The 26,890-nt window shown below is 40.4% G+C and overlaps 3 protein-coding genes across 7 annotated transcripts; all 3 read left to right on the top strand.

Annotated features, from left to right (window-relative positions):
- The first annotated feature begins 220 nt into the window (after positions 1–220).
- stard14 (START domain containing 14) lies at positions 221–26,890 on the top strand. 2 transcript variants are annotated; one of them, XM_034598548.1, is made up of 7 exons: positions 221–464; positions 22,343–22,566; positions 22,652–22,799; positions 23,585–23,688; positions 23,897–24,014; positions 24,104–24,156; positions 25,194–26,890. In XM_034598548.1, the coding sequence occupies exons 1-7, from the start codon at positions 365–367 to the stop codon at positions 25,398–25,400; spliced, it is 954 nt and encodes a 317-aa protein (XP_034454439.1). In that variant the 5' UTR covers positions 221–364; the 3' UTR covers positions 25,401–26,890. The 2 variants fall into 2 exon arrangements, with proteins under 2 accessions (XP_034454439.1, XP_034454440.1); XM_034598549.1 differs by lacking the exon at positions 221–464 and adding an exon at positions 22,137–22,244 and having other exon boundaries at positions 22,299–22,566.
- On the top strand, positions 5,626–11,296 carry arr3b (arrestin 3b, retinal (X-arrestin)). Its single transcript, XM_034598546.1, has 17 exons — positions 5,626–5,761; positions 6,170–6,203; positions 7,500–7,530; positions 7,686–7,746; positions 7,842–7,886; positions 7,976–8,169; positions 8,320–8,379; positions 8,481–8,557; positions 8,694–8,829; positions 8,923–9,007; positions 9,160–9,232; positions 9,490–9,627; positions 9,787–9,864; positions 9,958–9,981; positions 10,074–10,123; positions 10,254–10,257; positions 10,877–11,296. The coding sequence occupies exons 2-17, from the start codon at positions 6,196–6,198 to the stop codon at positions 10,908–10,910; spliced, it is 1,098 nt and encodes a 365-aa protein (XP_034454437.1). The 5' UTR covers positions 5,626–5,761; positions 6,170–6,195; the 3' UTR covers positions 10,911–11,296.
- On the top strand, positions 12,154–20,208 carry rab41 (RAB41, member RAS oncogene family). Of its 4 annotated transcripts, none has more exons than XM_034598555.1 (8): positions 12,154–12,393; positions 13,506–13,564; positions 14,548–14,601; positions 14,904–15,009; positions 15,913–16,024; positions 16,444–16,537; positions 17,878–17,944; positions 18,184–20,208. In XM_034598555.1, exons 1-8 carry the CDS (start codon positions 12,315–12,317, stop codon positions 18,246–18,248), a joined length of 636 nt encoding a protein of 211 aa, XP_034454446.1. In that variant the 5' UTR covers positions 12,154–12,314; the 3' UTR covers positions 18,249–20,208. The 4 variants fall into 4 exon arrangements, with proteins under 4 accessions (XP_034454446.1, XP_034454442.1, XP_034454444.1 ...); XM_034598551.1 differs by lacking the exons at positions 14,904–15,009; positions 16,444–16,537 and adding exons at positions 15,487–15,592; positions 16,922–17,015 and having other exon boundaries at positions 12,203–12,393; XM_034598553.1 differs by lacking the exon at positions 16,444–16,537 and adding an exon at positions 16,922–17,015 and having other exon boundaries at positions 12,218–12,393; positions 18,184–20,204.

Raw genomic sequence — 26,890 nt, 5'->3', positions numbered from 1 at the left:
CCAGACAGGCATGCAACAGAAACCAGACTAATTCAAATGATTTCTCAGCTCTGTAGCCATATAAGGGAAAAGGAACACCCTCCAAAAGAAAGTTCAGCTGATGACTGCAGTTGTCTTAGCCTCTTCCAGGCCCAGATTCCACTCAGATGGTGCCTGGTTGGATGTGGGCTAATCCAGGGGTCTCACTTTCATGCTGGATGTTTGTGTGCTGGCGCGTGTGTCTTGTCAGAAGAGTCCCGTCCGCACTGGCGTGGTCTCCAGCGGTTCTTCACGGTGCTGTCAGAGCAGAGGGAGGGAGCAGAGAGGCAAGAGGACAACCCCGTAAGAGCACAGCACAGACAGAGGAAGTGACTCGACATTCCAGATGGCGGACACAGCCAGGAGAATTCTTGCGAGGGGCTCAACTTCACCACCAGTGTGTGAAACAGCAGACTGCTTCCTTTTTCTCTCCCTCTCCCTCTCTCGTCTATTTTCTTCTTCCTCCCTCAGCCCCTGCCCTGTCTCTCTCCTCAAATTCCAAACAGAACACACAACTTTCCACTCTCAGGTGAGGGGCTAATCCTCAGCTTCTTTCTAGTTTTTGTTTTATTATCTTTACTTCCAGATGTTTCAACCCCTGGCAGTAATATTTACGTTCTTCCACCCTCTCTTTCTTCTGTCCCAACCTATTTCCTTTTGTCACCCTCCCTAAACTTCCCACCCTCTCTGGCTCACTCAGCAGCAAAATGCAGTCTCCATATGGTTATGATCATCCCCAACTTTCTTATTTTTGTCCTCGTAGAAACTTCGCCCATTATTCAGCCCTCCTACTTCCCTCCTTCTCCATTAGTTGGAACATGTAAGTCTGTGGGAAGCCGTTTGGTCCCATATTTGCTGTTCTGCCTCTCACTGCTCCGCAGAAATGTGCCGACCACCAACCGCAGCCCCCATAAAACAAACAGACGCAGCCGTCCCCCCACTGATGATGCATCTTCTTGACTCGATCTCGAGCTCTAATCACTTCTTCTTGCTATGTGCTCTCTGCAACATATGATTGGAAAATATGCAAGATTTACCATTGAGGCTGTACAGCTGTGGTTTGAACTAAATGCTAACGTCAACAATCTCATGGTGAAAATGAAAACATGCTGATGTTTAACAGGTGATGTTAGGTCACCAGCTTACTTGAGTGTGTTACCTTAAGTGATCCTCGAAGTGATGACAAGTAGAGCTCGACAGATGTGGAGTTTTAGGGGCAGATACAGATGCCAAGAATAGGGAGCAAAACAGTTCTGATACCAGTTCATCGGCCAACATTAATGTACATATAGAAAATGTTTGGTAATGAGATGTTATTATCAAACTATTATGACAAAGAAATGTTATTAAGCCTTGATATTTTACAGTTTAACCATAAACTTTACTATAAAAAAAGGAAACACAAACACAATCATATGAATTTAGAGTCTAACCATATGTTTTCCAAAAAATGTCAATATTAATGCATCTTTTTTTGCATCGTTTATCCTGTAAAATATAACATTTCATACCGCTGTATATCAGAAAAACCTAAAACACACCTTCTAAACTGGATGAATATCTGCGTAACTGAGAGTCCATTCATGACTTACTTGGTTAAAAGGAAACGTTTAACTTTGTTTTATTTTTTCAGAACCCGAGCTGTGGTGAAGGTGAACATCTCTCATGTGGGGCCAATGGGTGAAAAACCTCTCCATCATTGTTCATCAGAATCACATTTGTCCGAAGTTGTCTGACGCTGACTTGGTTCCTCTCTTGTCTGTTAGGCTACTCTATTATTGAATGTTGTGTTTATGCATGCATAGAATTGAACAGGATACTGAGATAAACACTGAGACCACAAGATATGCTCAATTTCTAAGAACCATCTGCTCACTCTCACTTTCCAGATAAGATTTTTAAAATTAACATAAATATATTAAGAGCATGTTTGGTTTCTGTAAACTGATGAAGATTAAGTTGGATGAAGAGGTGTTGTATTATTGATATTGAACAGCACGTTCAGGAATAGATGTTACATTATATAATAAAGGCCACACAGCACCAAAGGCCATGATTCCATATATATATAAGAAAATAAAGATAGTGATTAGATAAACATGGAGATGATTTATAATATAAAGTAAGGTCAATGTCCACCAGAAGAGGACAGGTGGCATTCTAAAAGTGAAAAGGAAATGGTCGGTGATGACCATGTGTTCATAACAGCTATGGCAGCAGGCCATCAAAGTTACAGCATCACTTGAGTTGAGTTAGTGTGGCTAAAAATACATTTGGCTAAAGGTCACATGTGAGTTGCAGATTAAACCAGACAGAAAGCTAACAGGTAACACCCCTGTTTATACTCGTGCATTCATAATTCAGTTCACCTATAATAATATTGCTGCGAATCGGCGAAACCTTGTTTAAGTTTATGCTGAAAGAAAAACCTCAGCCTCACAAATAAGGAAACTCTGACTGGATCAGCACCTAATAGAGTTTGTTCCTGTGAGCAACCAACACAGCTTCACCGCCTTAATTTAGCAACACAGCAAACAGTGTGTTGTTAAGAAGTGGTAATACCGTGGTTCTGTAATGCACTGAGACAAGTCAGCGGTCCCCACAATGTTGACTGTCCACATATAGTGCTCGCCTAAAAATGGCAGCAGATTAACTGTAAGGTGCTTATAAGATTGTATGGAACCTCGAGCGGCTAAAACTGGAGAAAAAAAACTCTGGAGAGACGGTTCATCGTGAAGTGAGATTACCTTCGTTCTTTTTTAGTGGCTGCATCCTGGACATTAGATAATACAATTCTATGTAAACAGTCCAGATGCACAAAGATATACAACTGTGTGAAGTGCGCCATGTCTAACAGTGCAGCACAGTGATGGAACTGAAATGTTGGAGACCAAATAAAACATCTAAATGGATTCAAATCATATAAATACAACGAGCATAAGACTGTGAAACATATTCTAACAGATCCATTGCATTGATTCATGACCCATTGCCCCTGTGACTTGTTAATCTCATTAGAGGATTGAATGAGGGTTAGGAAAGTTAAGTTACCTTTCATTCATCCACTTCAAACTGTTCATACATGACTCACAATAACACTAACGTCTAACCTGTGTTGACCCAAGACACCAGTTAATACATGAATCAATACACAGTGAGTATTCTTGGCAGTCAGTAGATTTCATGCAAATTAACCAACTATAACTAGATAGAAAGTGCTGTTTCCCTTACAACCCAGATGGGGTTTTTGGCTCAGTGAAGCGAGTAAAGGCTGTATCAGAATGACTGTAAATGCTTTTAACAGTATACACAGGATACAGAAAAACAGAAGCATTCATTTTATGCAAAACTGTGCAACGTTCTTTTTTAAGATCTTGACAACAAAGGGGCCTGAAGAGCAGTTGCAACTGACTTTGGGTAGACGGGGCATGGAGAGGCTTCATATTTATATATTATTACCTTCGCCAAGGAGGCTATGTTTAATAAGCGTCTGTTTGTTTGTTACTACAGGATTACCCAGAAAAAATGTTCAACCATTTTCTGTGACACTAAGTGGTGGGGTGGGGCAGGAGCAAAGGAACAACCCGTTAAATTCTGGAGTGGGTCTGAATAAACAGGAGGATTTTATTTTATTTTATTAAACGTGGCGGGATAGGGTGTTTGCTTTGGCGGAGGTATCCACTCACTGAGTGTCTTCCTGGTGTTTTTACGTCATGGCACCTCAACCGAAAGCCCAACCAGGAGAGACAGCTGTGATTTCTACTAAAAGTGAAGTAACTCCAACTGTACACCTTTAAAAAACTGTCTATTCAAACCTTCATGATAAAAAATAAGTCAAACAGAAAAAAACAACATACGCCACAAAACCAACTTACAGTTGAAGATATGTGTTGTTTAAAAGAAACAGCATTTCAAACTGGCGTTTTTACAGAAGAGTGGGACTTATTGAAAAAGCCTGAACACGATCAGTTTTCAGTCGAGTCAGTCAAACCATTTTCTGCCCAAACTGCAGTGGTGTTTTTGATGTTACATAAAACATCATGTTTGTCATAAAGGAGCCACTGCCCCCACATCTCATCACCTTTTCTAAACTGTTTGCTGGAATTTCTCACAATGGTGCATACTACAGCAGGATTAAGAACTTTTCCTGCACTGTTATGAATATTAGAGTTGTGCATGTGAGTGTAAAGCTAGAAGTTATATGCAGAGCACTAATGCAGAATGATTGGGAAAGCAGCTTTAATGGTTTAGTCTGCTTAACTTTGTATCTGCCTTTTAAGTCCGGGCTGTTGATCCGGCGGAGTGATGTGCAGCAGCGGCGTCCTGTCTGGGCAGATTTAAACAGATCTCATACCTTGTCCCTGTATGACAGTTGAACACAGGCCAAACACGAACATCCGCCAATCGAATTAATTATCTTTTACTGCAAAGGTGTGACAAGCCATAAAATCCATCATCCAGCTCCCTCATTAATCAATCAATTACACTTGGCTGAGGTGGTGTGAAGATCCTCCATTGATCCACCACACACAGATTGACCTCTTTAGCTGTGCGCCAGGTCAGAGGCTGGATCCTCCCAAGATCACCGACAATGGATGTAGATAACACACAATAGAAGCCTAGTATTTAATTTAAAGTTTATGTTAAAGCCACTATTGTAATCCAGTTTATTATACTGCAAACTAAACATGGATCAGCCAGAGTGTCCTTGATGCTGCTAATTTGCTGAATTAATCTCAGTCACAACTATAAACGGAAGAAGCGACAAGCGTAATGGTTTTGTCATCCACTTGAGACTTGATGCACAGCAGTAAGTCGGCCGGTCACTTAGATTTCTGTAAACCTGCCATCAGCACAGATTGTGCAAGGCTTGGCCGAGCAGCCATCTGTCGCCCTGGCTACCAAAATCCAACTAATACCGCTCTTCTCTTCTCTAAGCCTCAAGAAAGGATTTCCTTGCACATTCACACAGTCTATTTCATAAGACAGTGTTTTCGCCTCGGTGAGGTATTTCACAGCTTGGAGGAAATCAGGTAAACAAGTACTTCATTATGGCATTTCTACCATAGAGTCACTAAAACAGCCACTACATTTTTATATCTTGGAGAAATATGTCCCCTCCAGGTCTCCTAATGTTAGCGGACAGTTCTATTAGTTGTTTATAAATCAGGCTTTCAGAAGAAAACTTTAGAAAATGAGAAATATTCACTTGTTGTTTTGTCATAATGTCCAGAATAAACCCAGGTTAAGTAACATTGAATGTGTCTGTAGGGGAATTTATTCATGTGATAATTAAATCCTCATTCCGACACTAATTATAGGAAAACATGGAGGATGGTGTGTGTATTAGAAAATTACTGATCAAACCAAAATCCAACAGAGGTCAAGAGACTGGCAGAGTTTGTGTCCAGGTCTTGGCCTGTTTATTTCACTCCATATGTGTTTTGCACCCTCTGACGCTCACACTGCCCACACCTCCCCGAGCTTATCCCTCTGAAGTCCCATACACACATTATTTTTACACACGCCCCGGACCAAAGCAGTAGTGTTCTAACGAATTAATCAGATTTTCTCTAAAACAGCTGTCTTTGAGAAGCCGTGTAAGCTGAAGGGAGGGCTCCTGGGTTGGAAGGTCATGGTATAAAAGCCAGGAGTGATTGCCACTCACACAAACTACACACTGTCAACAGTGACGGATTACAGGAGGCAGCAGAGCAGATTCATTGACAGAACCGAGGGCTCGGTAAGTGAGCGATTTCTCTCGCTGACCAACGGCGCATTAGGAATAGATGGAGATGTTAATAACTCAAGATAATGGTATTTTCTTAATTGCACAGAGGAGCATCGGAATTTATTGAAAATTTGCTTCACAGGAACATGTGCTTTAACCACACAGTTTATCTGACATGCCAAGTTTGAGACGTATTTTCTTTCATAATCAGAAAGGTTAGGAGATTAGGACAGTCCTTAACTGATGAAATGTTATTAATTAATAATTCATTATTTTATAACCTTTTGAAAATGCCTCTTTAAAATGCTACAATAAACTCACTGATATTGAAAGAGAAAATATAACCAGTGCATTTAGTTGTCTTACTTTTATCAGCATGACATGTTTTGATAACTTTTTTTTTTACTTCATTGTTTTCAGACTGGATCTATAACTTTGCCATCAACATGTCAAAGTGAGTATAAAGGATATTGATTTATTCTTTATATTTAGCAACTATCCTGCGGAGGAACATCTTTAGTTCAGAGGTTATAAATCAATAATTCCAGTTATTAAAAGGTGTTGAAATGCCACAAAAGGAAAAATTTATATATCTATAGGTGAATGCTTTTGAATACCACTGTCACAGTGATATTTTAGGCTGTTTATAATTCTTTGTATTAAAACTAAGTGTATATTCTTAAATGATGTATGTGCTTTTAAAATACGGCTTTGATTATTTTTTGATTAAACTGTGTTTTGAAAAGCAAGTCATTCAATTAAACAAGAGATGCTCGTAATTCCCTCACAAGAAAACATGCAGAGTAGCTTTGCTGTAGCAATTCCACATCTCGGCACAGACATGCAGCGTCTGTGTGATTCCTCAGACACTTGAGTCGGCCAGGAAATGGATCAAGCCTGATTAAAAAAGGATTGTTTGGATTTGATCTCGGAGGAGCGGTTTAAAGGGCAAAAGAAAAGTTTTAATTGGATTACTTGGCACACACCCAGGGGCAAACACCACTGAGGATTACATGTTTGTTTATGGTCACATAGAGCAACGGGCCTGCGCTCGCAAGGTTATGCAATACTAAGATTATTGAGAAACTAAATCAATACTCTGAGATACTGATTAAGAAACTAGGATGACTTGAGAGAGTTTTGCAAGAAAACACCACAGCACCATGTATTGAATTTTCTAAGCAATAGTTTCATATTGAGAAAAACTGGACAATTTAAACTGTATGTAATGTGACTAACAATTATGTACAGACTTAGGAAATCCCAGTTGAGTCTTATGTCCAGCTGATTTTCCATCCTTAGCACTAAGCCATCCTTACATGAGTGGGGAGTGAGGGCACTGATTCAGGGATGGGGTTTATCCTATAGTTTGAAATGACATTAGATTAGATTCAACTTTATTGTCATTGCACAGCATACAGTATAATAGAGTATAGAGACAATAAAATAGTAATAGATAGTAATTACTACACTCAGATATTTGAAGCATTTGCAGCAGCTACTTTGGTAATTGTAGGTCCAAGTGTTAACTATTGATAACCCTGGTAGGTTGTGGGTGAATCAAATAAAAATAATGGCATAAGACAACTTTAGAAATTGAAAAGAAAAGCGATTGAATTATTGTAATAAAATAAGGCAGAAAGAACCTTTTTTGTGTTTAGCAAGTATAGGTTAAGTGAGTGAAAATGTGAAAAATAAATTGTGAAATTATATTCTGATTCACAAAATTTTCCTTTTTCCCTCTTTCCAGGGTATTTAAGAAGACCAGCGGCAATGGACATGTAAGTGGCCTCTATAATATAGTCATTACAGGGCACCCATAGGTCTAGGGAGGAGTGCACTTTGTGTGTAGCTCTTCCAACTCCCAGAAATAACTTTCAAACTCTTGTAACCTTAGCGTGGGAGTGACTGTTTTCTGCTTTTCGCTTCTTCGCAGATTGCTCTGTACTTGGGGAAGAGAGACTTTGTGGACCATGTGGATTCAGTGGAAGTAGTCGGTGTGTGACACAGTGTCTGCTTTGCATCCTTACATACGTACATACATGTGCATCTCTAGGAAATCTGACACTGTTGATTCATCTCTCATTTGCAGATGGGGTAGTTAAAGTGGACCCTGCTGGTCTTGAAGGCAAAAAAGGTACTTTCATCTTATTTGCTGTAAATGGTGAAGGTTATAAGTCCTGTATTTACACAACCCAGACTAATGGGAAACACTTTCCATTGTAGTATATGTCTACCTTGCCTGTGCCTTCCGCTATGGAAGCGAAGAATTGGATGTCATTGGGCTGTCCTTCAGGAGAGACATCTGGATAAAGCGCATTCAGGTGTATCCACCTACAGGTGAAAGCGTGACCAAAACACCAATGCAGGAATCGCTCATGAAGAAAGTTGGAGAGCAAGGATGTCCCTTTTCCTTCCAGGTGAGGAGGAATTAACTCACTCTTTACATAACATATCAAATACCCCTGTCCTTCACTCTAGTGTTACATTGATCGACAGCACCTCCTTCCGTCACCTTTACTTTGAAATCATTTCCATTAATCAGTGTCCCTCGTCTTTTCCTGTTTCAGATGCCAACAAATCTCCCGTGCTCAGTTGCCTTGCAGCCAGCGCCCAGCGATTCTGGCAAGGTACTATTACAGTTCATTTTTTTTAAATGTCTTTTCATATTTTCTTATGCAGGATGTTAAATGTTTGCCAGGTAATTTATTAGGCTCTTGTTATGTTGTAGGCCTGTGGCGTGGACTTTGAGGTTAAAGCATACCTTGCCAACGCACCTAACAACCCAGATGAAGAAGTTGAAAAGAAGTAAGTATGTCCACAGTCAAACCAAACGGTCGGAAGAATCCTGGCATTCTTCTATTGCATTCTTAAACTGTATCAGAATGAAGGACATAAGGAGAATGAACCCTGACCGTGTTTTTTAATTTTTATCTTTTGTTAGGGACACTTGCCGCCTGATGATTCGTAAAATACAGTTTGCACCAGCTAACAACAAGCCCGGACCCAAGGCGGAAATTTCCAAACAGTTCATGATGACTGACAAACCAGTTCACTTGGAGGCCTCCCTTGAAAAAGAGGTACATTTAAGTGTAGAAACTGTATTTTTGGCATTACACAGATTATATTATGATTGCTTAATTATTCCAAATGAAATCCCTTTTTTTTTTTAGCTATATTACCATGGAGATCCTATCGCCGTCAAAGTAAAAATCAACAACGAAACCGCTAAGGTTGTGAAGAATATCAAAGTCTCAGGTGAGTAGCAAGAAAAAGTTTTAAACTAGACGGTAGTTGAATTTTAAATGAATTGTGTTTGTGTATCTCAGAAGAAAGAGAGAGTATGTAAAGTATATATGTTCAAGTCACACTGTTTGTAGTAACGCAGAACTGTTTTTCCTTCTTTTTAGTTGAGCAGCTAACAAGTGTGGTCCTCTACTCATCTGACACTTACACCAAGGCAGTTTGCACTGAGGAGTTCAAGTGAGGCTTCCTTTGTATCAGATTAGCAAAATTTCAGGTTCACTTTGATCAATTTAAGTAAATGTATTTCTTTACAATTATTCTCACATCAACATATCCCTAAATTGTGTGTACTGCTATTACTGAGGGGGGGGGGGGGGGGGGTAAGCATTTGTCATTTGTCATTTTTACATTAAATTATAAAATATGGTTAAAAGAAAAATTAAACCAATGCAAATAATGACTTAAGTTAAACATGTATTCACTGCTTTACACAGTGAGACAGTAAACGCCAACTCTACACTGGAGAAGACCTTCCAAATCACCCCCCTGCTGGCCAGCAACACGGAGAAGCGCGGTATCTCGGTGGACGGGCGGCTAAAAGAGGAGGGCACCAACCTCGCCTCCACTACCCTGTAAGCCACTGTCGTGAAAGGGCTTACAGTGAGCCCGCGACAGGTTTTCATCCTCTTATTGAGTGGTGGGGATACAACTCCACACTGTGTCATCCACTTATCGTGTCTTATACCTAATCCTCAAGCTGTGAAAAGTGAACTATTTCTGTCACCTCGCAGGAGTGAAGGAGAAAAGGAGATGCAGGGAATCATGGTCTCCTACAAAGTCAAGGTGAATCTGGTCGTGTCCGGCGGAGGGTAAGTTTTAACTGAATAAACACATATTCATTCACATACATATTATGTAAAATGGCGTACACTGATGATTAATTTTTTTTTCTATCACTAAAGCCTGCTGGGTGGCCTTACAGCAAGGTAAATACCGATTTTGACTTCATTTGTGATCGTGTTTTATTTAAGTGAAGAGTATGTTAATAATTTATAACTTTTTGTTGTTTAACTTTCAGTGATGTCTCTGTGGAGCTTCCTCTGTGTCTGATGTCCCCAAAACCAGCAGGTGAGTGCAGTGTTTTAACCAAAGACATTTCACTCAAACTCAACTATAACTAATCTGATTAATATGTTTTTTTATATTATGTCCTCCCTTTTCATCCATTCATTGCACGTCATCGCTGTCCAATGAGCAGAAGTGTAAGTAAACAAGTCTCTATGAAAACAAATGCATTCACCTGTGGCTGTGATGTTTGGGACGTGCTGCTGATGCTTCTCTCCTCTGTGTTTTTTTGTGTTTTATGAACAACAGCAAATTGGATTAAAGGCCTCTTTAGTTCAGGTGAGGTCACCTAAGATTCAGCACGTTTTACAGTGTTAACTTTTTCAAGGGCCACAACGCGCGTCATCTCTATGAAACACTTACCTGATTTAAACGCTTTCGTCTATACAGGCAACAGATTGTTAGACGTGATGGCCCAGATTTTAGATCGAGCTCATGACACATATCGTCAATGCAATCAACAGATTGCTAGATGTGATGGCCCTTGAATGAGTGCACTGTTTGACCTTATGACCCCATTACACTGTGTGAAATATTCAATTTGGCTGATTAAGATAATTTTTTGCTAAGCATCTCCAGTAGCTACTAATAGCAGCATGTATACTACTTGATGGCTAGTACTATATTTGCATATTGATATATATATCAATATGCAAAAGCTAAATTTGAATCATGTGACCTGCTTCTCCCTTCGCTACATATAAAAGTAGATGGTGTAATGTCGGACTTACACAATCGGTTGTTTCTTGCCAGCAGGACAGACATCACAATCGAGTCCGTGGAGGGATGAGATGTCCAGCAAGGAAAATCACTTCTCTGTCAGAGAACACAGAACACAAGGGAACTCAACACCAATGAAGAGAGTTACTAATTCCCCTGGCACATGCACATGTGACTGACATCAGATGGATGCCATTGTAGCATAGAAATAAACATGTGTTGTACTTTTTTTTTCTTTTGTGAGATGAAATGTCCCCTAGCATAGATATTAGACTTTCCCCTCAAATATGTCATGAAAACTGACGATGCAGAGATCTATTTATTATTGATGTTTTATTGCTGTGTCATTAGAGCCATGAAATATTTTTGACTGCATGTGCAGCCGTGGGACAAATATCCCACAAATACTCACTCTTTAAAGACGAGAGAAGGAAATAAACACATCGTTTCCCCCAAGTAGTCGTTTTATCTTTCTTCATTTTATGTCAAGTATTATATTTGGTTACACTGTTTCGTAATTTCATGAACAAAAGTGAAAGCATAATTAAAACAAAAACATAAATTTCCCATAAAATGTTTTTTTCTATGCACAGACCCAATTTATATAGTTCTATTTATATGTTAGCAATTGTTTTGTTAGGGTGAGGCACATGGAAACACAAGCTTTGCTCGGAAAAGTTGCACCAAGTTAAAAATGCCATGTTTTTCCTCTACCGCTGGTTTGGAGAGACTTCCTCTCCATCTGTTTCTTGCCTTTCAGTTTAGTTTCATTTCAAACTCACAGAACTACTTTATTATATAACTTAAAAAATAATGAATGACTAAATATGGACAATGATAGAAATACAGTCACCACACTAAACAATAATTACATATAGACAAGTTAGTGTATAGTCTCAGTCAAGGTCCTTACGACCACATTTTGAGTCAGTTAATCAACACATACATTTACACAAACACAGAATGAAAGAAGGAGGCTTCTTGTCCATGTTGGACACTTGAGCCTGATCCTGAATGCACCATTATATTCCACCCAAAGCTTCATCAGTTCTGCATTTCTATAGCCTTTCTCTTTGCCTTTATATATTTTATAAACAGACACTAAACACACTGTCTTGCACACATTTCACTAAAGGCTCTGCCGCTAAATCTGAGTGATCTCACTGTGCCAAAGTAAAACCCCCAGCACCACAATATGAGTCAATATTTACTGTGATTCTGGCTAAAAACGGTGGAAATATCAGGGGAAATAAATAAATCATGCTGCGTGTTTGGACATAAAATGAGACTGTACCTTGTTAGTTGTTTAAATCTCTCGGCTGTGGCCTCGTGGTGGCGCTGTTTCTCCCTCCTGCTTGTGGAAGAAAACAATAGCGCTGCCCCAAGCAGGAGGAAGATACACTACTCGCTCCTCTCCGCTCCGGACGCATCGTTAGCCAGGCTAGCCGAGTAGCTGTTTATTTTTTTTGCCAAAATGTCAACCACGACCGGCGGCGGGGAGTTCGGCAACCCTTTACGAAAGTTCAAGCTCGTCTTCCTGGGCGAGCAGAGCGGTGAGTCGGGGGGGACGAGGCGCCCGAAGTGTCGCTGGGATGCGGGGAGAGTGTTTGGAGAAGTGGCTAAGATGGGCTAACTAGCTTCTCCGGCTAGCTAGCAGCTGGCTCTCCCTGAGGCTGAAGCCGGACATTAGCGGCCCGTGACGATACAGAAGTAGATGTTAACAGTTCAGTCTGAATACGGGGTTTAAGATAGTGGACGGTGACACAATCACTGTGGACATTACGTTTCCTCTCACTGGGGATGATGTCATTGCAGAGCTAGCTAGCTAGCATATAAAATGTTAAGCTAGTCAAATGCTTTGCTTTTCGTCTTTTCGATGAATGGCCACCACGAGTAATGTTGACGTTTTATATGAGTTACACTTTATCTTAACATTATTTCGTTGTCACTTTGATTAAAAGCCCACGGTTCTCAGTCGGGCCACTAGCCTGTGATGCACCGACTTCATCCCACTTACGCAAATGTAGCCGGCTAACTACTTTGAGCTAGCTAGCAGCTAGCTGTGCCAAGCTTAAAGACGTCCAGCGTCCGCTTATATTGGCTACGTAGTAGAAACCGCAGAATTGTTGTCATTAGTTTGTTGCTTTTCAACACAATGCATCCCATTGAAGGTGAAGGGAATCGAGCCCATCCTCTCGGCCAGTGTAGCGTAGCTCAACTCACTAGCCGCTAGCATCGGACGGAGGCACCTTGCAGAGCCACGTCGGCCGGTGGGTCCAGACCATTCGGCCTTTTCCCCCCGGAACATTTGTCACCAGCTCACTGGGACTTACACCCACATCGGCTAATCGTGATTGTGTTGTAGGGTTAGTTGTGTCTAACATGGCGGTGTTAAATCGTGAAAACACACGAGAGAAGTGAGCCTCTTTTCATTTTCCATGTTTGTGTGGCTCCACCCATACTGCCAGCTCAGCGTGTGGGTTCAGCGTCCACAGCAGAACAGTGAATGAACTCACCACGTCACTGAGTCATGTTGATCTCCTCTCCCTCCGCCTGTCTTACAAAATCACTTCGGATACATGAGGGGGTTTAATCTTAACAGCCGATTGAATTGATCTGCGATGATTAGATTTTTTTTAAAGTTGATGTCATTGTGTTTGCACAGTTGGGAAGACCTCGCTCATCACCAGGTTTATGTATGACAGCTTCGACAACACTTATCAGGTAAAGATATATGTTCTACATGATGTGATTATTAATGTAAATGGATTAAATGGCCCTTTATCATAAGAGAGGTTGTGACTTGTTAAATTCAGGTGGATATCAGCACGGCTTTCCCAATTCAATGTCAGTGTTCAGCATTGATTAATTTAGATGAATTAATGACTATTGATAATTCAGTTATATCAGATTAATATAATCGTTGTGTAAAGTGCACATTACAGGTTCATCATTAAAACAATTCCATTTGGACCAAATACTTCTTTTCCATGGCAAAAGCAAAACCATCAAAATAGGATAAATAAATCTCTATATGTGCAAAACTTTTAAGGGTGCCATCAAATATCTAGGCAAGTTAAAAAATGCAACCCTATGCTATGCATGGACTCTAATGAGCAGATGCTTCAACAAAGTCCAGACATTCACTTTCAGTGCAGAAACCTGAATCTACTCATTATTTCATGTGTGTTGAGAAGACATCAGCCTCACATCTGCACACAGCTGGTTAGCTAGAGTTAGCTACCCGACAGAGATGGACCGATTTAAAGTAGAATTCATATACCATTGTCTCAGTCGACTAATAACCAGTGATAATAATATATAATAATATTTCTACTGCCAAACCAGACTTTAGATCAGTAGCAGCTTTCATAGATGCGATTTCTACATTCACAACATGTTGACCAGAGTTTCAAGGCAGTTTTTACATTTCTTTTTAATTGATTTTTGTGCATCTTGGAATAACTTGATTTCCATAAAATAGATATTTTGCACATCATGCAGCCTGACCTGAACCACAAGTAACGACTATATACACATGATATTTAGCATAGATGTACTTGTATACAGAGAAAAGGCTCTTTCCATTTTTCCATGATCCTTTAGTCCCACCTTATTTGTCTGTAGATAATGTTTGTATTACATAATTGTTTTTATCAAAGTGTATTAACTGTAAATGATGATTTAATGGAATTATTCTATTACAGGCAACAATTGGCATTGACTTTTTGTCAAAAACCATGTACCTAGAAGATCGCACGGTAAGCCTTGTTTTATTGTTATTCTCATCATTCCCATTACTATAGTTTTAAAACAGCCTGAACACTTCTCATCTGCTCTTTATGCAGTAGCCACCATTTATTTCACTTTCACCATTTCACATTGTGTTTTGACATTATCCTAGATTTTACCATTCATTTTGTTACACATGTGATCATGTTTTTAGTTCCCATTGTTTTCATTTTCATTCAAGTTTTTGTTTTCCTTCCATCCCCTGGCTGGGTCATGAAATCCCCCCCGCGCCCACTCCCAATTGCCACATTCATTTTGCGACTGGCCACAGATTCGGCTGCAGCTCTGGGACACAGCCGGACAGGAACGCTTCCGCAGCCTCATCCCCAGTTACATCCGCGACTCAGCTGCTGCTGTGGTGGTTTATGATATAGCCAGTAGGTATCATAGCCTCACCTCCTTGTCCTTCACTTAATGTATGAGAGGGCGTAGAAGAGCATCTACTAGTCTGGCAAACCCCACTGGACAGTAAAGTGACGATATACTCCTGACTGTATCAGCCATGGTGATGCTATTTTCTCCAGCAGTGTCCAGGGGGGTCTGTGCTTTCTAAATTCTGTCACATACGAGGTTGTTGGAAAGAAATGAATAATGGAAAATATCCTCTGAATCAGCCTCAACAATGACTCAGCATGGCCTCTTTTCACATGTCTTATCGCATAACACTGGTCATCTCTGACCACGCCGCATTCGAGTGACTCTCGCCATTCCTCCATAAAACGCCATTTTCATCTCCACCGCTTGGCTCGCAGTTCTTTCATGTCTGTCCCGGTTTCTGTCTCCTTGTCCTGCCTTTCCTCTCTTTATCTCCACCTCCTTGTCCTTCTCCTTGTCTCCTCCGTTCAAATCCTCAGGTCCGGCTCCAGCTTTGGGACACTGCTGGACAGGAGCGTTTTCGTAGCCTAATTCCCAGCTACATCCGTGACTCTACCATTGCTGTGGTTGTTTATGACATCACCAGTGAGTCCGGGCTGTACTCTTTCACTCGGTGTCTTTAGCTAGATAATGCAATATTGGCATAGTTTAAATGTTATGTGTTTCTGCCAATAACTCTCAACATTTCTAAGTATTTTTCTTTTTCAAGCTTCTCTCCTTATCCTCTTGCTTACTAACATACGTATGTCTTTGAGCTTTCCTTACATAAGATGCTTTAATGTTTAATTGAAACTTCTAATTGCTTGTGCACACTTTTAACTACAACTAATATACAAAATGTTTTATTGTTTGTGGGCCTACACAGATTTGTGATGTACAGTAATTTTGTGTATTTACATCCACAGATCTAAATTCATTCCAGCAAACCTCAAAGTGGATCGACGATGTTAGAACAGAGAGAGGAAGTGATGTCATTATCATGCTTGTTGGGAACAAAACAGACTTGGCGGATAAAAGGTACAAGGTTGTGTGAGATGTGTGAATGATTCTTATTTTCTTATTACGTTTACAAAGATTGATATATAGCTTGTAATTTTATAATTCTTTGAGGATAAGGAAATGGGTAGCATTAAGTATTTTAGTATAAAAACTCTGCCAATGCCTGGAATCCCACTTTTCTTCCCTTCAGTGCATCTCATCCAGTTTTGACTTTATCATCCCTCTGTATTTTTGCATACTTCAGTGATTTTAAGTAGTTTTTTTCACAATTTTATTTCACATAATTTTGACCTTATTTTGGCTTTTTTCCCTTTTCTTTACGTTTTTTTTGTTCTCTTTCCTGGTCTGTTCTCTCCATGTCATCTTGATTTTTTTTTTTTTGTGTGTGTTTCCCCTCAACACCACTCCCTCCCCCTCCCTTCCCGGGACCATGGCAGGCAAGTTTCTGTTGAGGCGGCAGAGAGGAAAGCTCGTGAGCTCAATGTGATGTACATAGAGACCAGTGCCAAGGCTGGCTATAACGTCAAACAGGTTGGTGTCTAGCAACAGCTGCAGGTGTAATACTGACAAGTTTCCAGCACAGGTCATAACGTCTTATAGGTCAGGGAGGTGCAGCTGTGACATCTCCTCCATGTATTCATTATACGGATCAGAGTGTGGCTGGTGAACGAATGAGTGACCTCAGGGGTCGATTTCCTGCTGCCTCATCTTCCTTCGTCTTCCTCTCTATCTGTGTGTGTTAGAACTAAACTAACCTCTCTCCTTTTTAACCCCAAACAAGATCCTGTGCTGAGCTCTCTTTGTTTCTCTCTCTCTCCATCTCGTCCCTCCCCTCTTGGCCGGTCCTCTTTGCGATGCTTCTTTCCACATCTGTCTGTTCGTCCATCTTCCCCCCTTTTGCTTTTACCTGAGCAGACAGATCACCACGGAGGAGGGCGAGCAGAGAGCTAAGGAACTGAATGTCATGTTCATTGAAACCAGCGCAAAGACTGGCTACAATGTCAAACAGGTAGAGATTCTGCTCTCTCAGGGTAATTGAGCTGATTCTGCCCTCAAAGTCTACATTTAACTCCTTCCGTCTACTTTCCCCTCCAATGGCTCATCACAACATCATCCTAGCAGTGTCCGTATCAGATGTGTTTTCCCTCCACAGGCGTATCGGTTCACTCGTTCTGCACAAGTTTACCGTTACTTTGTTCCGTGTTGATCAATTTATATTTTTGTCTGATTCACTGCAAATTCTGCAGCTTTCCGAATGTTTCTGTGAATATAATGGACTTGCTCTGTGGAGGATGTTGGCACGGCAACCTTCACGTTCATGCTCTTATCTCAACTCAGCAATGTCAGTTACAATTTGTGTCTCTGCTTCAACTGCTTCTCGTGTTTGCCTGTGATTAAATAAAACATGATTTAGGAGTGATCACTCTGTGTCTGTACCGTGTAGATTGATATTGACAGTAGGGCTGGTTGATATGATATATATTGTAAATCAAAAACAGTAAAAATTTTATTAATTCCTATTTATTTGGATATTGTGGGTATTGTTACAAATGAATCAGAAGGACTACATTACATCAGTATTGGCTTATTATAAGATTTTGCTTCAGTTAAATAAAGATCTTTTTCATTTTTTGGACACTGAAGTAGTCAAAAACAAACATTGCTGGCAGGTTATCTTATGTTTAAACAGTTTCCATGTTCAAATTACAGGATTAGTATTAGTATTACTTACTATATCAAGTATATCTTAGTGTCAAAGTAATGAATTTACATGCACCATAATAGATTTACGCATATCATCCATCCCTATTTAAAAGAATTTTACTTTATATCCCATCTCAACTGTATTTAATTCTCTCTTTGTTTTGCAGCTGTTCCGTCGTGTTGCTGCCGCATTGCCAGGGATGGATAGCACACCGGAGAAAAGCAAAGAGGACAGTATCCTTTTTAAAGCTGCTTTCAACCGATGTTGTCAAACTATTGTCAACTATTATTATTGTTGAGACTTCATTACTTTTATTGTAGGGAAATTTGCAACCTGGTAAGAAGTGACTTAGTTTCCTGTGCAGAGCAGAACAATTATTCACAGTTGAGATTGCAACTTGATAGCACTGCAGAAAATACTGAAGTGAAATTTGCACATTCATCTAATATGTTGCTTAACCAGGCCTTCTCAGTGATCGACATCAAACTGGAGAAACAGCCAGAGATGACTGTCACCGAGAGCAGCTGCTCATGCTAGTACACCTCACCCCCACCCCCGCCTGTGTCCTCCCCACCAACAGCTTGTCTCTCAGTGGCCACTCTCCCCACCCTTGGCGCATTGCCATTGGGATGGAGGACCTGTCTTTTTTTCCCTTTTCAACTCAGTGACTTTTCAGAGTATCCGTGTGGATGTGCATTACTGTATTGAAGCAGATTATCTGGGGAAAAAAATGTTTTAAAAAGTAAACGTTTAAAACAAGGAATAAGTTCAATGATATGTTGAGATTTTCATCCAGTTGCATGGCATTATATAGGACTGCCGACCGTCATAGCTAACCGCTCTTGAGTTATTGCACAGTTCCGAATCTTAGTGCTGTTACTCTCGTCATTGTTGTAAAGTAAAACTGCTTGGGATTTATTTTTAATGACTCTGCAAGGTTGAGTTATCAGCCCGTTGTATTTAACTTTTTTGGATTTAATTATCTCAGATATTGTACATCTCAGATATCTTTTTCTTTTTATACTTTGTCTTATTTTGAGGAAGAAGAGACAGGAACTTACCAGTGAAATTTACGTCATTGTTAATCATCATGTTACCACACTTGGCTTAAAGGAATCCTCTTTATTGAGGAGGGTTAATGGTCCATTTATTAGCTATAGTTTATATCTAATACATCTGTCAGCTCGAACTGACTAATACAACGGCATGTTAGCAGACAAAATTCATGATTTGAGGCCTTATTAAAAGGTGGCTGCAAAAGGGATGTGTAACCAAGTTATATACATTTTTATTTTAAAGGCAAGCCATCCCAAGCTATTAGAATGGCTACTAACTTTCAGCTATGTCTGTATTAGAACTACAGCGACGGTCTTTCCTACGTTTAATAGGCTTCACGCATACTAACACACCTGAAGAGGAGTTTTCAGTCATTAGATTCCCCCAAGGTTTGAAATAAAAAGAGCCAGTGTTCAGTTTTGGTCAACGCTGATGGAAAGTTGTCACTTTGGAGGTTATGACGCACCCACCATCTCATTGATCATTTGTGTTGTGTCAATTTACACTATTGCAAGAACATGCAGCATGCTCACCATGCAGGATTTATATGGATAAGAACACAGATGCCTTGCTTGTTTGTTCACCAACGTTGTGCCACTGAATCAAGCCACACATATTGTAAAATATAAAAGAAGGCCTGCTGACTGGTTCATGGCTTCACTCGTTGTTTTGTAGAGCTGGTAGATAAAGAGTTTGTCCTCAGATTCAGCCGACGCTTACTAACAACCTTGCTGTAAAAAGTGCAGAGAAAGTTAGTTGCAGTAACCTTTTTTGCTGTATTGCTATTGCCTGTGCAGGACTGTTGGGTTTTTGTGTTTATTTATTTTGTAACTTGGACATAAAGTTGACATTGTACGCTCGACCAAAAGTGCAGACGCTGACACGCATGTTAAAAGTTTATTTTATTTATTTTTTGCGTGTCTGCTGCGACCCCAACTAAAGGCGACATTGAGGCCTGGTAATGTTTTGTTTTCCGTCACGCTGCAAAGAATCACTTGTTTGTGTAGTCGGTAGTTTGGTTTACAGTCGCAGGTGGAGTCTGCAGGGTCTCCAGGCGCACACACACACTCACTCGAACACACACTCACACACAACACAAACCAACTAACTGGTCATAGCACAACAAAAGACACTGGTCGTTTGCTGTAGCTTGTTTTGAGATGTCGGCGTTTTAAAAATGGATTTAAAAATTAAGTATTAATTAACATTAAACAACCATTTTAACATGAGCAGCTCTTCTATTACTTGTCACTGATTAAATACTCAGCTTTGTGCTCTTCTGAATTGTGTCTGTCCATTTGAAATATGCTGTCTACTCGTGTTTAGCAACGTTTGTGTGAATAATGTACTATTACTATCTGATGTATAAAAAGGAGAGTTAATGAAACACAAGTGTAGACCTATCACGTGGAATTAAATAAAGATATTTCACCAAAACATCCACATCTGTCATGCCTTGCTTTGTGAAGCCCTGTTATAGGAAAAGGTATTACACTATTATATGGTATCAGTTGTATGGCACATTGATGATTTATCTTATTTGGATGCGTCATCTTGATAAACATTTATATGTTCTTATTTGTCGGTACAGTTAATGACACAGCACCTGAATTGAAGCCAAGGAAATTGTGTGTCACCGCAAACAGGACTTGCTAATCATTTGGCAACACATCACCGGTGTTCCAACAGAAAGGTGTGGCCAAGTATGAACATGAGGTTACATTACATTGAAGGAGCCACATCTTTAAACAAAACTATGTTGTGCCTGTGACGTAACACTGAAACTATTCAGCAGAAATTCATCATTCTTATTCTTGGGATTCAACATTTAGACCAATTTAATTATGCAAACAATTTCAGTTTTGTCGGGTGAGTGAGTTTGTGTAGTCGCTGTGTGGTGGGTATTCATTTCAACATGCTAAGCATATACATACAGATATACAGGGACTTTGTTTGAAAAATCCACAGCTGATGTAGAAGCAGAATATCTATTCTTTTGTATTTATGGTTGTTTTTAATTTTGTTTATCATCTTAACTTGGACTTTATCACAAGTCATTCAAATAAAAAAGCAATATCATCAAAATCCCATGTGAATCTTTACCAACATAAAACAAACACATCTTAAATAAGTTATTATATGCAATCTGAACTAAATTCAGTTTTAATTTGAACCTTTCATGAGTTGTTAAAACTGACTCTAGGCCCAGTCTAAGAGGAAGCACTCAGGTCAACGTGACGGTAATATTTAACCAGTGATTTAATCTTATTGTGCTGTTTATGTTTAACATTTACAGTTGTTATACTGAGCGGTTAACACAACCCACTCCTGCAGCAGCCCACAGTGGTCAGCCCACACATGTCTCCGCTTGTTTCACTTTCTCTCAGCTCAGGCCCAAAGCAGCTGTGTGATACTGTCAGTGCGTTCATGTGCTGTCAGAGTAATCAGAAAAATTAGATCCCGACTGGGGAGATTCACAACAACCGCCCTCAGTCAGAAAAGTAACTCAGAAAATGTTGGTACACACGTTGCCGTGTTCCACTTATAAACCGATTCACATCATTTTACAACCAGCCTTATATAGCAGCTTCTCATGTGGACTGGTAAAATGTCACTCAGAGTATTTTCATCTCATAAGAGCCTGACACCAAACTTTTCAGCCAACACAGATGTTTTTATGATTAACGTTCATGTGTATTAAATTATTGATCTGCCTTTAACATCTGATACTTTTTCTTTGCCCTTCATTATTATGTAAATATTGTTGAAACACATTTTTTTATTGAAGTATACATTTTACAACAATTTATGACAGTTTCAATAATAATATAGGCTCAGGCATCAATACAGTTCAGCAGTTTTTTTCGGGCAGTTTTAAATAGAGACTGTCACAATTTCAAATGTTAACTTATTTATTTTAATAACATATGATGATAAAGGTTCTAGCCAACCGTAGGCTACATATCACACTAAAGCCTATTGCTGGAGTGTGATATTTGCAAGATAGACAGACGGATAGATAGATAGATAGACAGATAGATAGACGGATAGACGGATAGATGGATGGATGGATAGATAAACACAGACATACACAGAGATTAACTACAATTTATTTTTCTTTTTGAAATGTTTTCCTTGCTGTGTGTGTGTTGGGGGGGGGGGGGGTTGTGTGTGTGTGTGTGTGTGTGTGTGTGTGTGTGTGTGTGTGTGTGTGTGTGTGTGTGTGTGTGTGTGTGTGTCATCAACTAGTTTTGTACGTATGTTTAAATTAATGTTCAAATTAAAAAATTAAAAAAAACTTTCCCCATCTCCCCGCTGGGGGCGGGGCTCACCTGCCCCGTGCGCACACCTGCAACCCGGAAGTGCTGTGACGTCAGCCGCGTTGAAGGCATGGCTCAGGAATTCGTCGCAAGAAAATCCTGCTCGACCTGATCGACGATCATCTCACATTTATCCAGCCCACGTCCCCAGAGAGTCGTCACACTGCCGGGTCCCTCTCTCACACACACACACACAGACAGACACAGACAGACACACACAGACACACTCCGGGCCGAGCAGGTGGTTGTTGTGAGTCCCTCTTACTTTCTCTCTAAGTGGGAAGTTAAGTTTGAATTGGAAGATGTCCGCGCAGAGTATTTTACCCGACGAGGCGGTGTTCGCTGACTTCAGGCTGCAGTGCCTCTCCACCGACAGCTGCTGGCTGAAGAAGTACGACAACAACAGCGACATGCAGGTGTGGGTGGAACATCCCCCGTCAAAGAAAGGAAACAACGTCCCCAGAAACCACAGGATCAAGGTGAGTCCCGGCTCCAAACTTCTGCGACTCTCTGGGCCCGCGGCGTCGTCAACTTCACCCTTGTGTCCCCTTGCGTGTGTTTCAGTGCAAGATGACCATCAGGGACGTGTCCGCCGCCGCCATGTACGACGTCCTCCACGACGGCGCGTACCGCAAGAAGTGGGACCCCACGATGCTGGAGAGCCGCGACATCGCCCGGCTCTCTGCTAACGCTGATGTGGGCTACTTCGCATGTGAGGACTCTTATCTGTGACACATTCCTCTGCTGTGTTGAATGAACCCACAGACAGTGAAGGCCTCACCTGATACTAAGTCCATTCCAACTTTAAACAGGGAGACTGTGGTTTCACAGGTTGAGTCATATTTATTCAAATGATTGGATCTTAAACTGAATACACGTAAAGTAGCCACTTTTATCTTGTTAAATCAGGTTAATTTTGATAGATTTAAAGTGTTTTTTTTGCTATTTTTCCTAAATCTTGTTAAGGGCAGAGGATATCTCACCTTGTTAATCCCTATTAGAAAAAATGTTATTTGTGAATATGGGCTATAGGAATACAAATATAGTTCCACTGTTTAAAAGTATAATAATATGGAATTATAGCTGTATTTCCACATTTTATGGCTGCAGTAGTGCTATTCATCCATTTGACCTCATTTTCGACACAATAACTAAAGTGACCACACCTGCTCTTTTCTTTTAAGCATCCAGTTCTTTATAGAAATCACGTTAAAATTGTAAATAATGGAGTAAAATGGACTTTAACTCTGAGGGAAGCCCCAATTTCCCTATCGGCAAACACTTCCTGCTGTATTTCCATTTTCAAACCATTTGTTTTCTTATATCCATCCACGGCCCATCCATTTGTGTGATCGCTTTTAACAACTTCCTCAGGGATGAACACTGTCCTGTTTATTGCCACAACAAGGATGCACTTGCTGACTCTAAGGTTGTGATCGTGAAAAGCTAAACTACGGAGAGTGTAACACAGATTTGTTTTGCTTTTCATCTCTTCAGGGCTTTGTCCAAACCCGATAAAGAACCGAGATGTGGTGACGCTGCGTTCGTGGCAGGTGAAGGATGAAGAGTACATGATCGTTAACTTCTCAGTCAAACACCCGGTACGCCGCCTCCTACACACACACGCACACACACAAACACATTACATACACGTCCAGCCGCATAGCAACCAATGTCTCTACACGTTCCATTTATAAGACGTTTTGTTTGCACAGATTAATTTTATTCTTTCGTACATGTAAAAGAGCTATTTTCAAACCAGATTTTTTCCCCATCAGTATTTTGAAACCTCTTTTGATTCCATCACAGAAATACCCACCGTGCAGAGACCTCGTCAGGGCCATTTCCATCCTCACTGGCTATTACATCAAGCCCATAGGACCCAACTGCTGTGTCTTCGTATACCTTTCACAAGCCGACCCCAAAGGTAAGACCACGTCCAAACCACAACAATTGCTGGGTTATTATTTTCAGAGCTGTTTTTCTAAAGTTTGCCTTCTCATCTCTGTGCTCCAGGTTCTCTTCCAAAGTGGGTGGTGAACAAAGCATCTCAAGTCATGGCTCCGCGGGTACGTAACGTTACACAACCGCTGAGCCAAATGCCCTGCAGCAAAAGTGTGTTTAAAGATATGGCTATAATAACATGGATCGTGCGTCTAACGCTGTGGATTTACATATCCACAAGGTGAACATGTGCAAGAGGTGTGTGCACGTAAGGGAGTGAGGGTTTCGTGTGTCTTTAATGGACAATGGTAACCATAGAAACCAGATTCAAGGGCCCGTCCCAGTAAGGCTGCTGACAAAGGATTATCTCAGATCCTTCACCGTGGCTCGCTCTCTCCTGGCAGAACTCGTTCCCCAGGTTTCATACACACTGCGCAGATGGAAACTATTTAGACCAAAGTGTACGTTTGTGTGAAACTACCACTGAGGAACTTGAGTTCTGTAACAAGACGGAAGCATTGACCGTTACTGACTAGAAACTGATTTATATAAATAAAACAAAAGGCAAGAACACACAACTTTGGCTGAGGGGTGAACTTGTTGGTTTAAAACTTAAACTTGTTATCTAATTTAGTTAGTTTTTTTTAAATTAGTAACAAAAGCTTATTAAAACTATTTACAGACACGACTTCACACTAAAAACAATTCATATTTCAATGGCTCAAAAGCTTAAATAACAAACCGGGTTAGGGCTATCTTGATCCTACATGTGTTCAATGTACAATTAGTTAAGTATTATATGGGAGAATGTTTAAGGCCCCACAGGATGATTATGCTGATAATAAGCAGGAGAAAAATAAATCTAATAATAAATAAATAATACTTAAATATTTAATCATACTTCTTTTTTTTGTACATCAAATGTTAGTTGTGATAAGTGTTTCTGTGTTCCAGCGTTTGAGTTCCTTATCGCGTCAGAGCTGTAAATCGTTTCTCACAATCACAGTGTCTCATGCAACTACTCAACCATTTAATCAGTTACAGGTGTTTAGCAGCTTTATCTCCAGCGTTGTTGACTGAGAGTGAAGGTGCGGAGTGACCCTCATTGTCAGACCGCAGCCCCGATGATAATCATACCCTCTCCTCGCCCACCTTCTCCCAGGTGATGAAGTGTTTGCACAAGGCGGGAAAGAACTACCCCGAGTGGAAGCAGCAGAACTCCCCCGACCAGAAGCCCTGGCTGTACCCGGAGCAGAACACGCTGCCCATGATGGACCCCGCCGAGCTGTCGATACAGCGAGCCGACTCGCTGGAGAACGTGGACGAGAGCTCCAAGGTGGACGCGCAGGACAGCGAGGACAGTAGTTGAATTGAAGTGAAGGAAGGAGGGAGCGGAGGATGGACTGATTATCCTCGTGAAAACAAAAAGACTTGAGACCTCCTACTGTGTGACTTCGCCCTAATCCTCCAGTTTTCCACATCCGAGTGCCTTTTGGGATGAGCATGAAGTACAAAGTGTTTACAGCGGTCTTAACAGTAGGAAGTGAGGACAGATCAAGTTGCCATTCACCTCGTTCTATGTTGAACTAAGCTAAACATGTCTCCAGTGTTCGCCACTGGTGTGATGTCCTTACAGCAGGTGTTACAGGTGGTGGGGTTTGAATGTTGGCCTGGTGGCAGCTTTACATTTACAGTGGCGACTCTGCCTGGCCGTGCAGTCGCATCTACATAACATGTGCACGAACACATTTTAAAATGATAGGAAATGAGTTACCTTTAATGAGGGACTAAAAAGAAGTAAGATGAAGTACTGTCATCGGTGAAAGTGAAGTGAAATACCTAAATTTCGAACGCCACAATTGCTTGTCAAAACATAGACTATTTACCCAACCTTTTTATTCGAAGTCAACTAAATTGTCGTATCCTGAACTGAGCACACATATAATAGTCACTTTTATTTAGTTAAATCACATTATTATTGTTGGTTACAGTTTTAAACCGGCTTCATGATAATGAGATTACATGAAACATCCTGTTTGTGCAGCAGCTCAGAGTATCGACCGTGAAACTGAAGAACAATTTTTTGGGGGGGTGCCTAATCCAAAACAAAACAAAAAACCTCGCTGTCATTACGTTTGCCACCGATTTTGTTTTTTAAATGTGAATTTTATTGTTAAACACGTACTTAATTTTATTTAGTCATGATAAGTAACTAAGAGTAGTTCTGCTCCATCCTTATGTAATACAGGAGGGCTGTGTGAAGGTTCATTGTGACGTGCAATTATAGAGTATTTATTGTAATTCCTATATAAATTATATAGACTTGGCATTGACATTTAAGGATTAGATCAGCAGTTGATCTGTGAGAATGACAAATGTAGTTGGGTTGTATTAACACATAAAATGTTAAGAAGTTTGCATTTTTATCAGCTAAATACCACTTTGCCTGAGGCCCTTGATTTTTGTTTTATATATTTATTTGAAGTTACTCTAATCTTAGATGAAGCCATGTTGGAGAAACGACGCTGGAGTGTCGTCCCGCAGGCTGAGATTGTTTAGTATTTGCTTCTTAAGATATATGTTATAAACAACATTTCATGGTCTTGATTTTTAAAAATGTTTTCACCTCACAAGGTTGACATGCTTTAGTCATCACTGTCACTGGTTGCATTCCTGTCGAAGCGACAGTCAGTTTCAAGAGAAACCAAGGAACAAGTAGAGCTACATGTTTCAGAGCAAACCAGTTGATTTCCAGCCCCTTTCTCAAGCTCTTCAAGTACACAAAGACAAAGGCTACTACAGTTCAAAACTTTATTTCTTTTACTTGTCAATGTTAACTTCTTTCATAAAAAAGGATTT

This window comes from Hippoglossus hippoglossus, chromosome 10 (assembly GCF_009819705.1).
Source record: "Hippoglossus hippoglossus isolate fHipHip1 chromosome 10, fHipHip1.pri, whole genome shotgun sequence".
Classification (NCBI taxonomy): domain Eukaryota; kingdom Metazoa; phylum Chordata; class Actinopteri; order Pleuronectiformes; family Pleuronectidae; genus Hippoglossus; species Hippoglossus hippoglossus.
The sequence above is the reverse complement of the archived record's forward strand: the minus strand, read 5'-3'. Positions and strand labels throughout refer to the sequence as shown.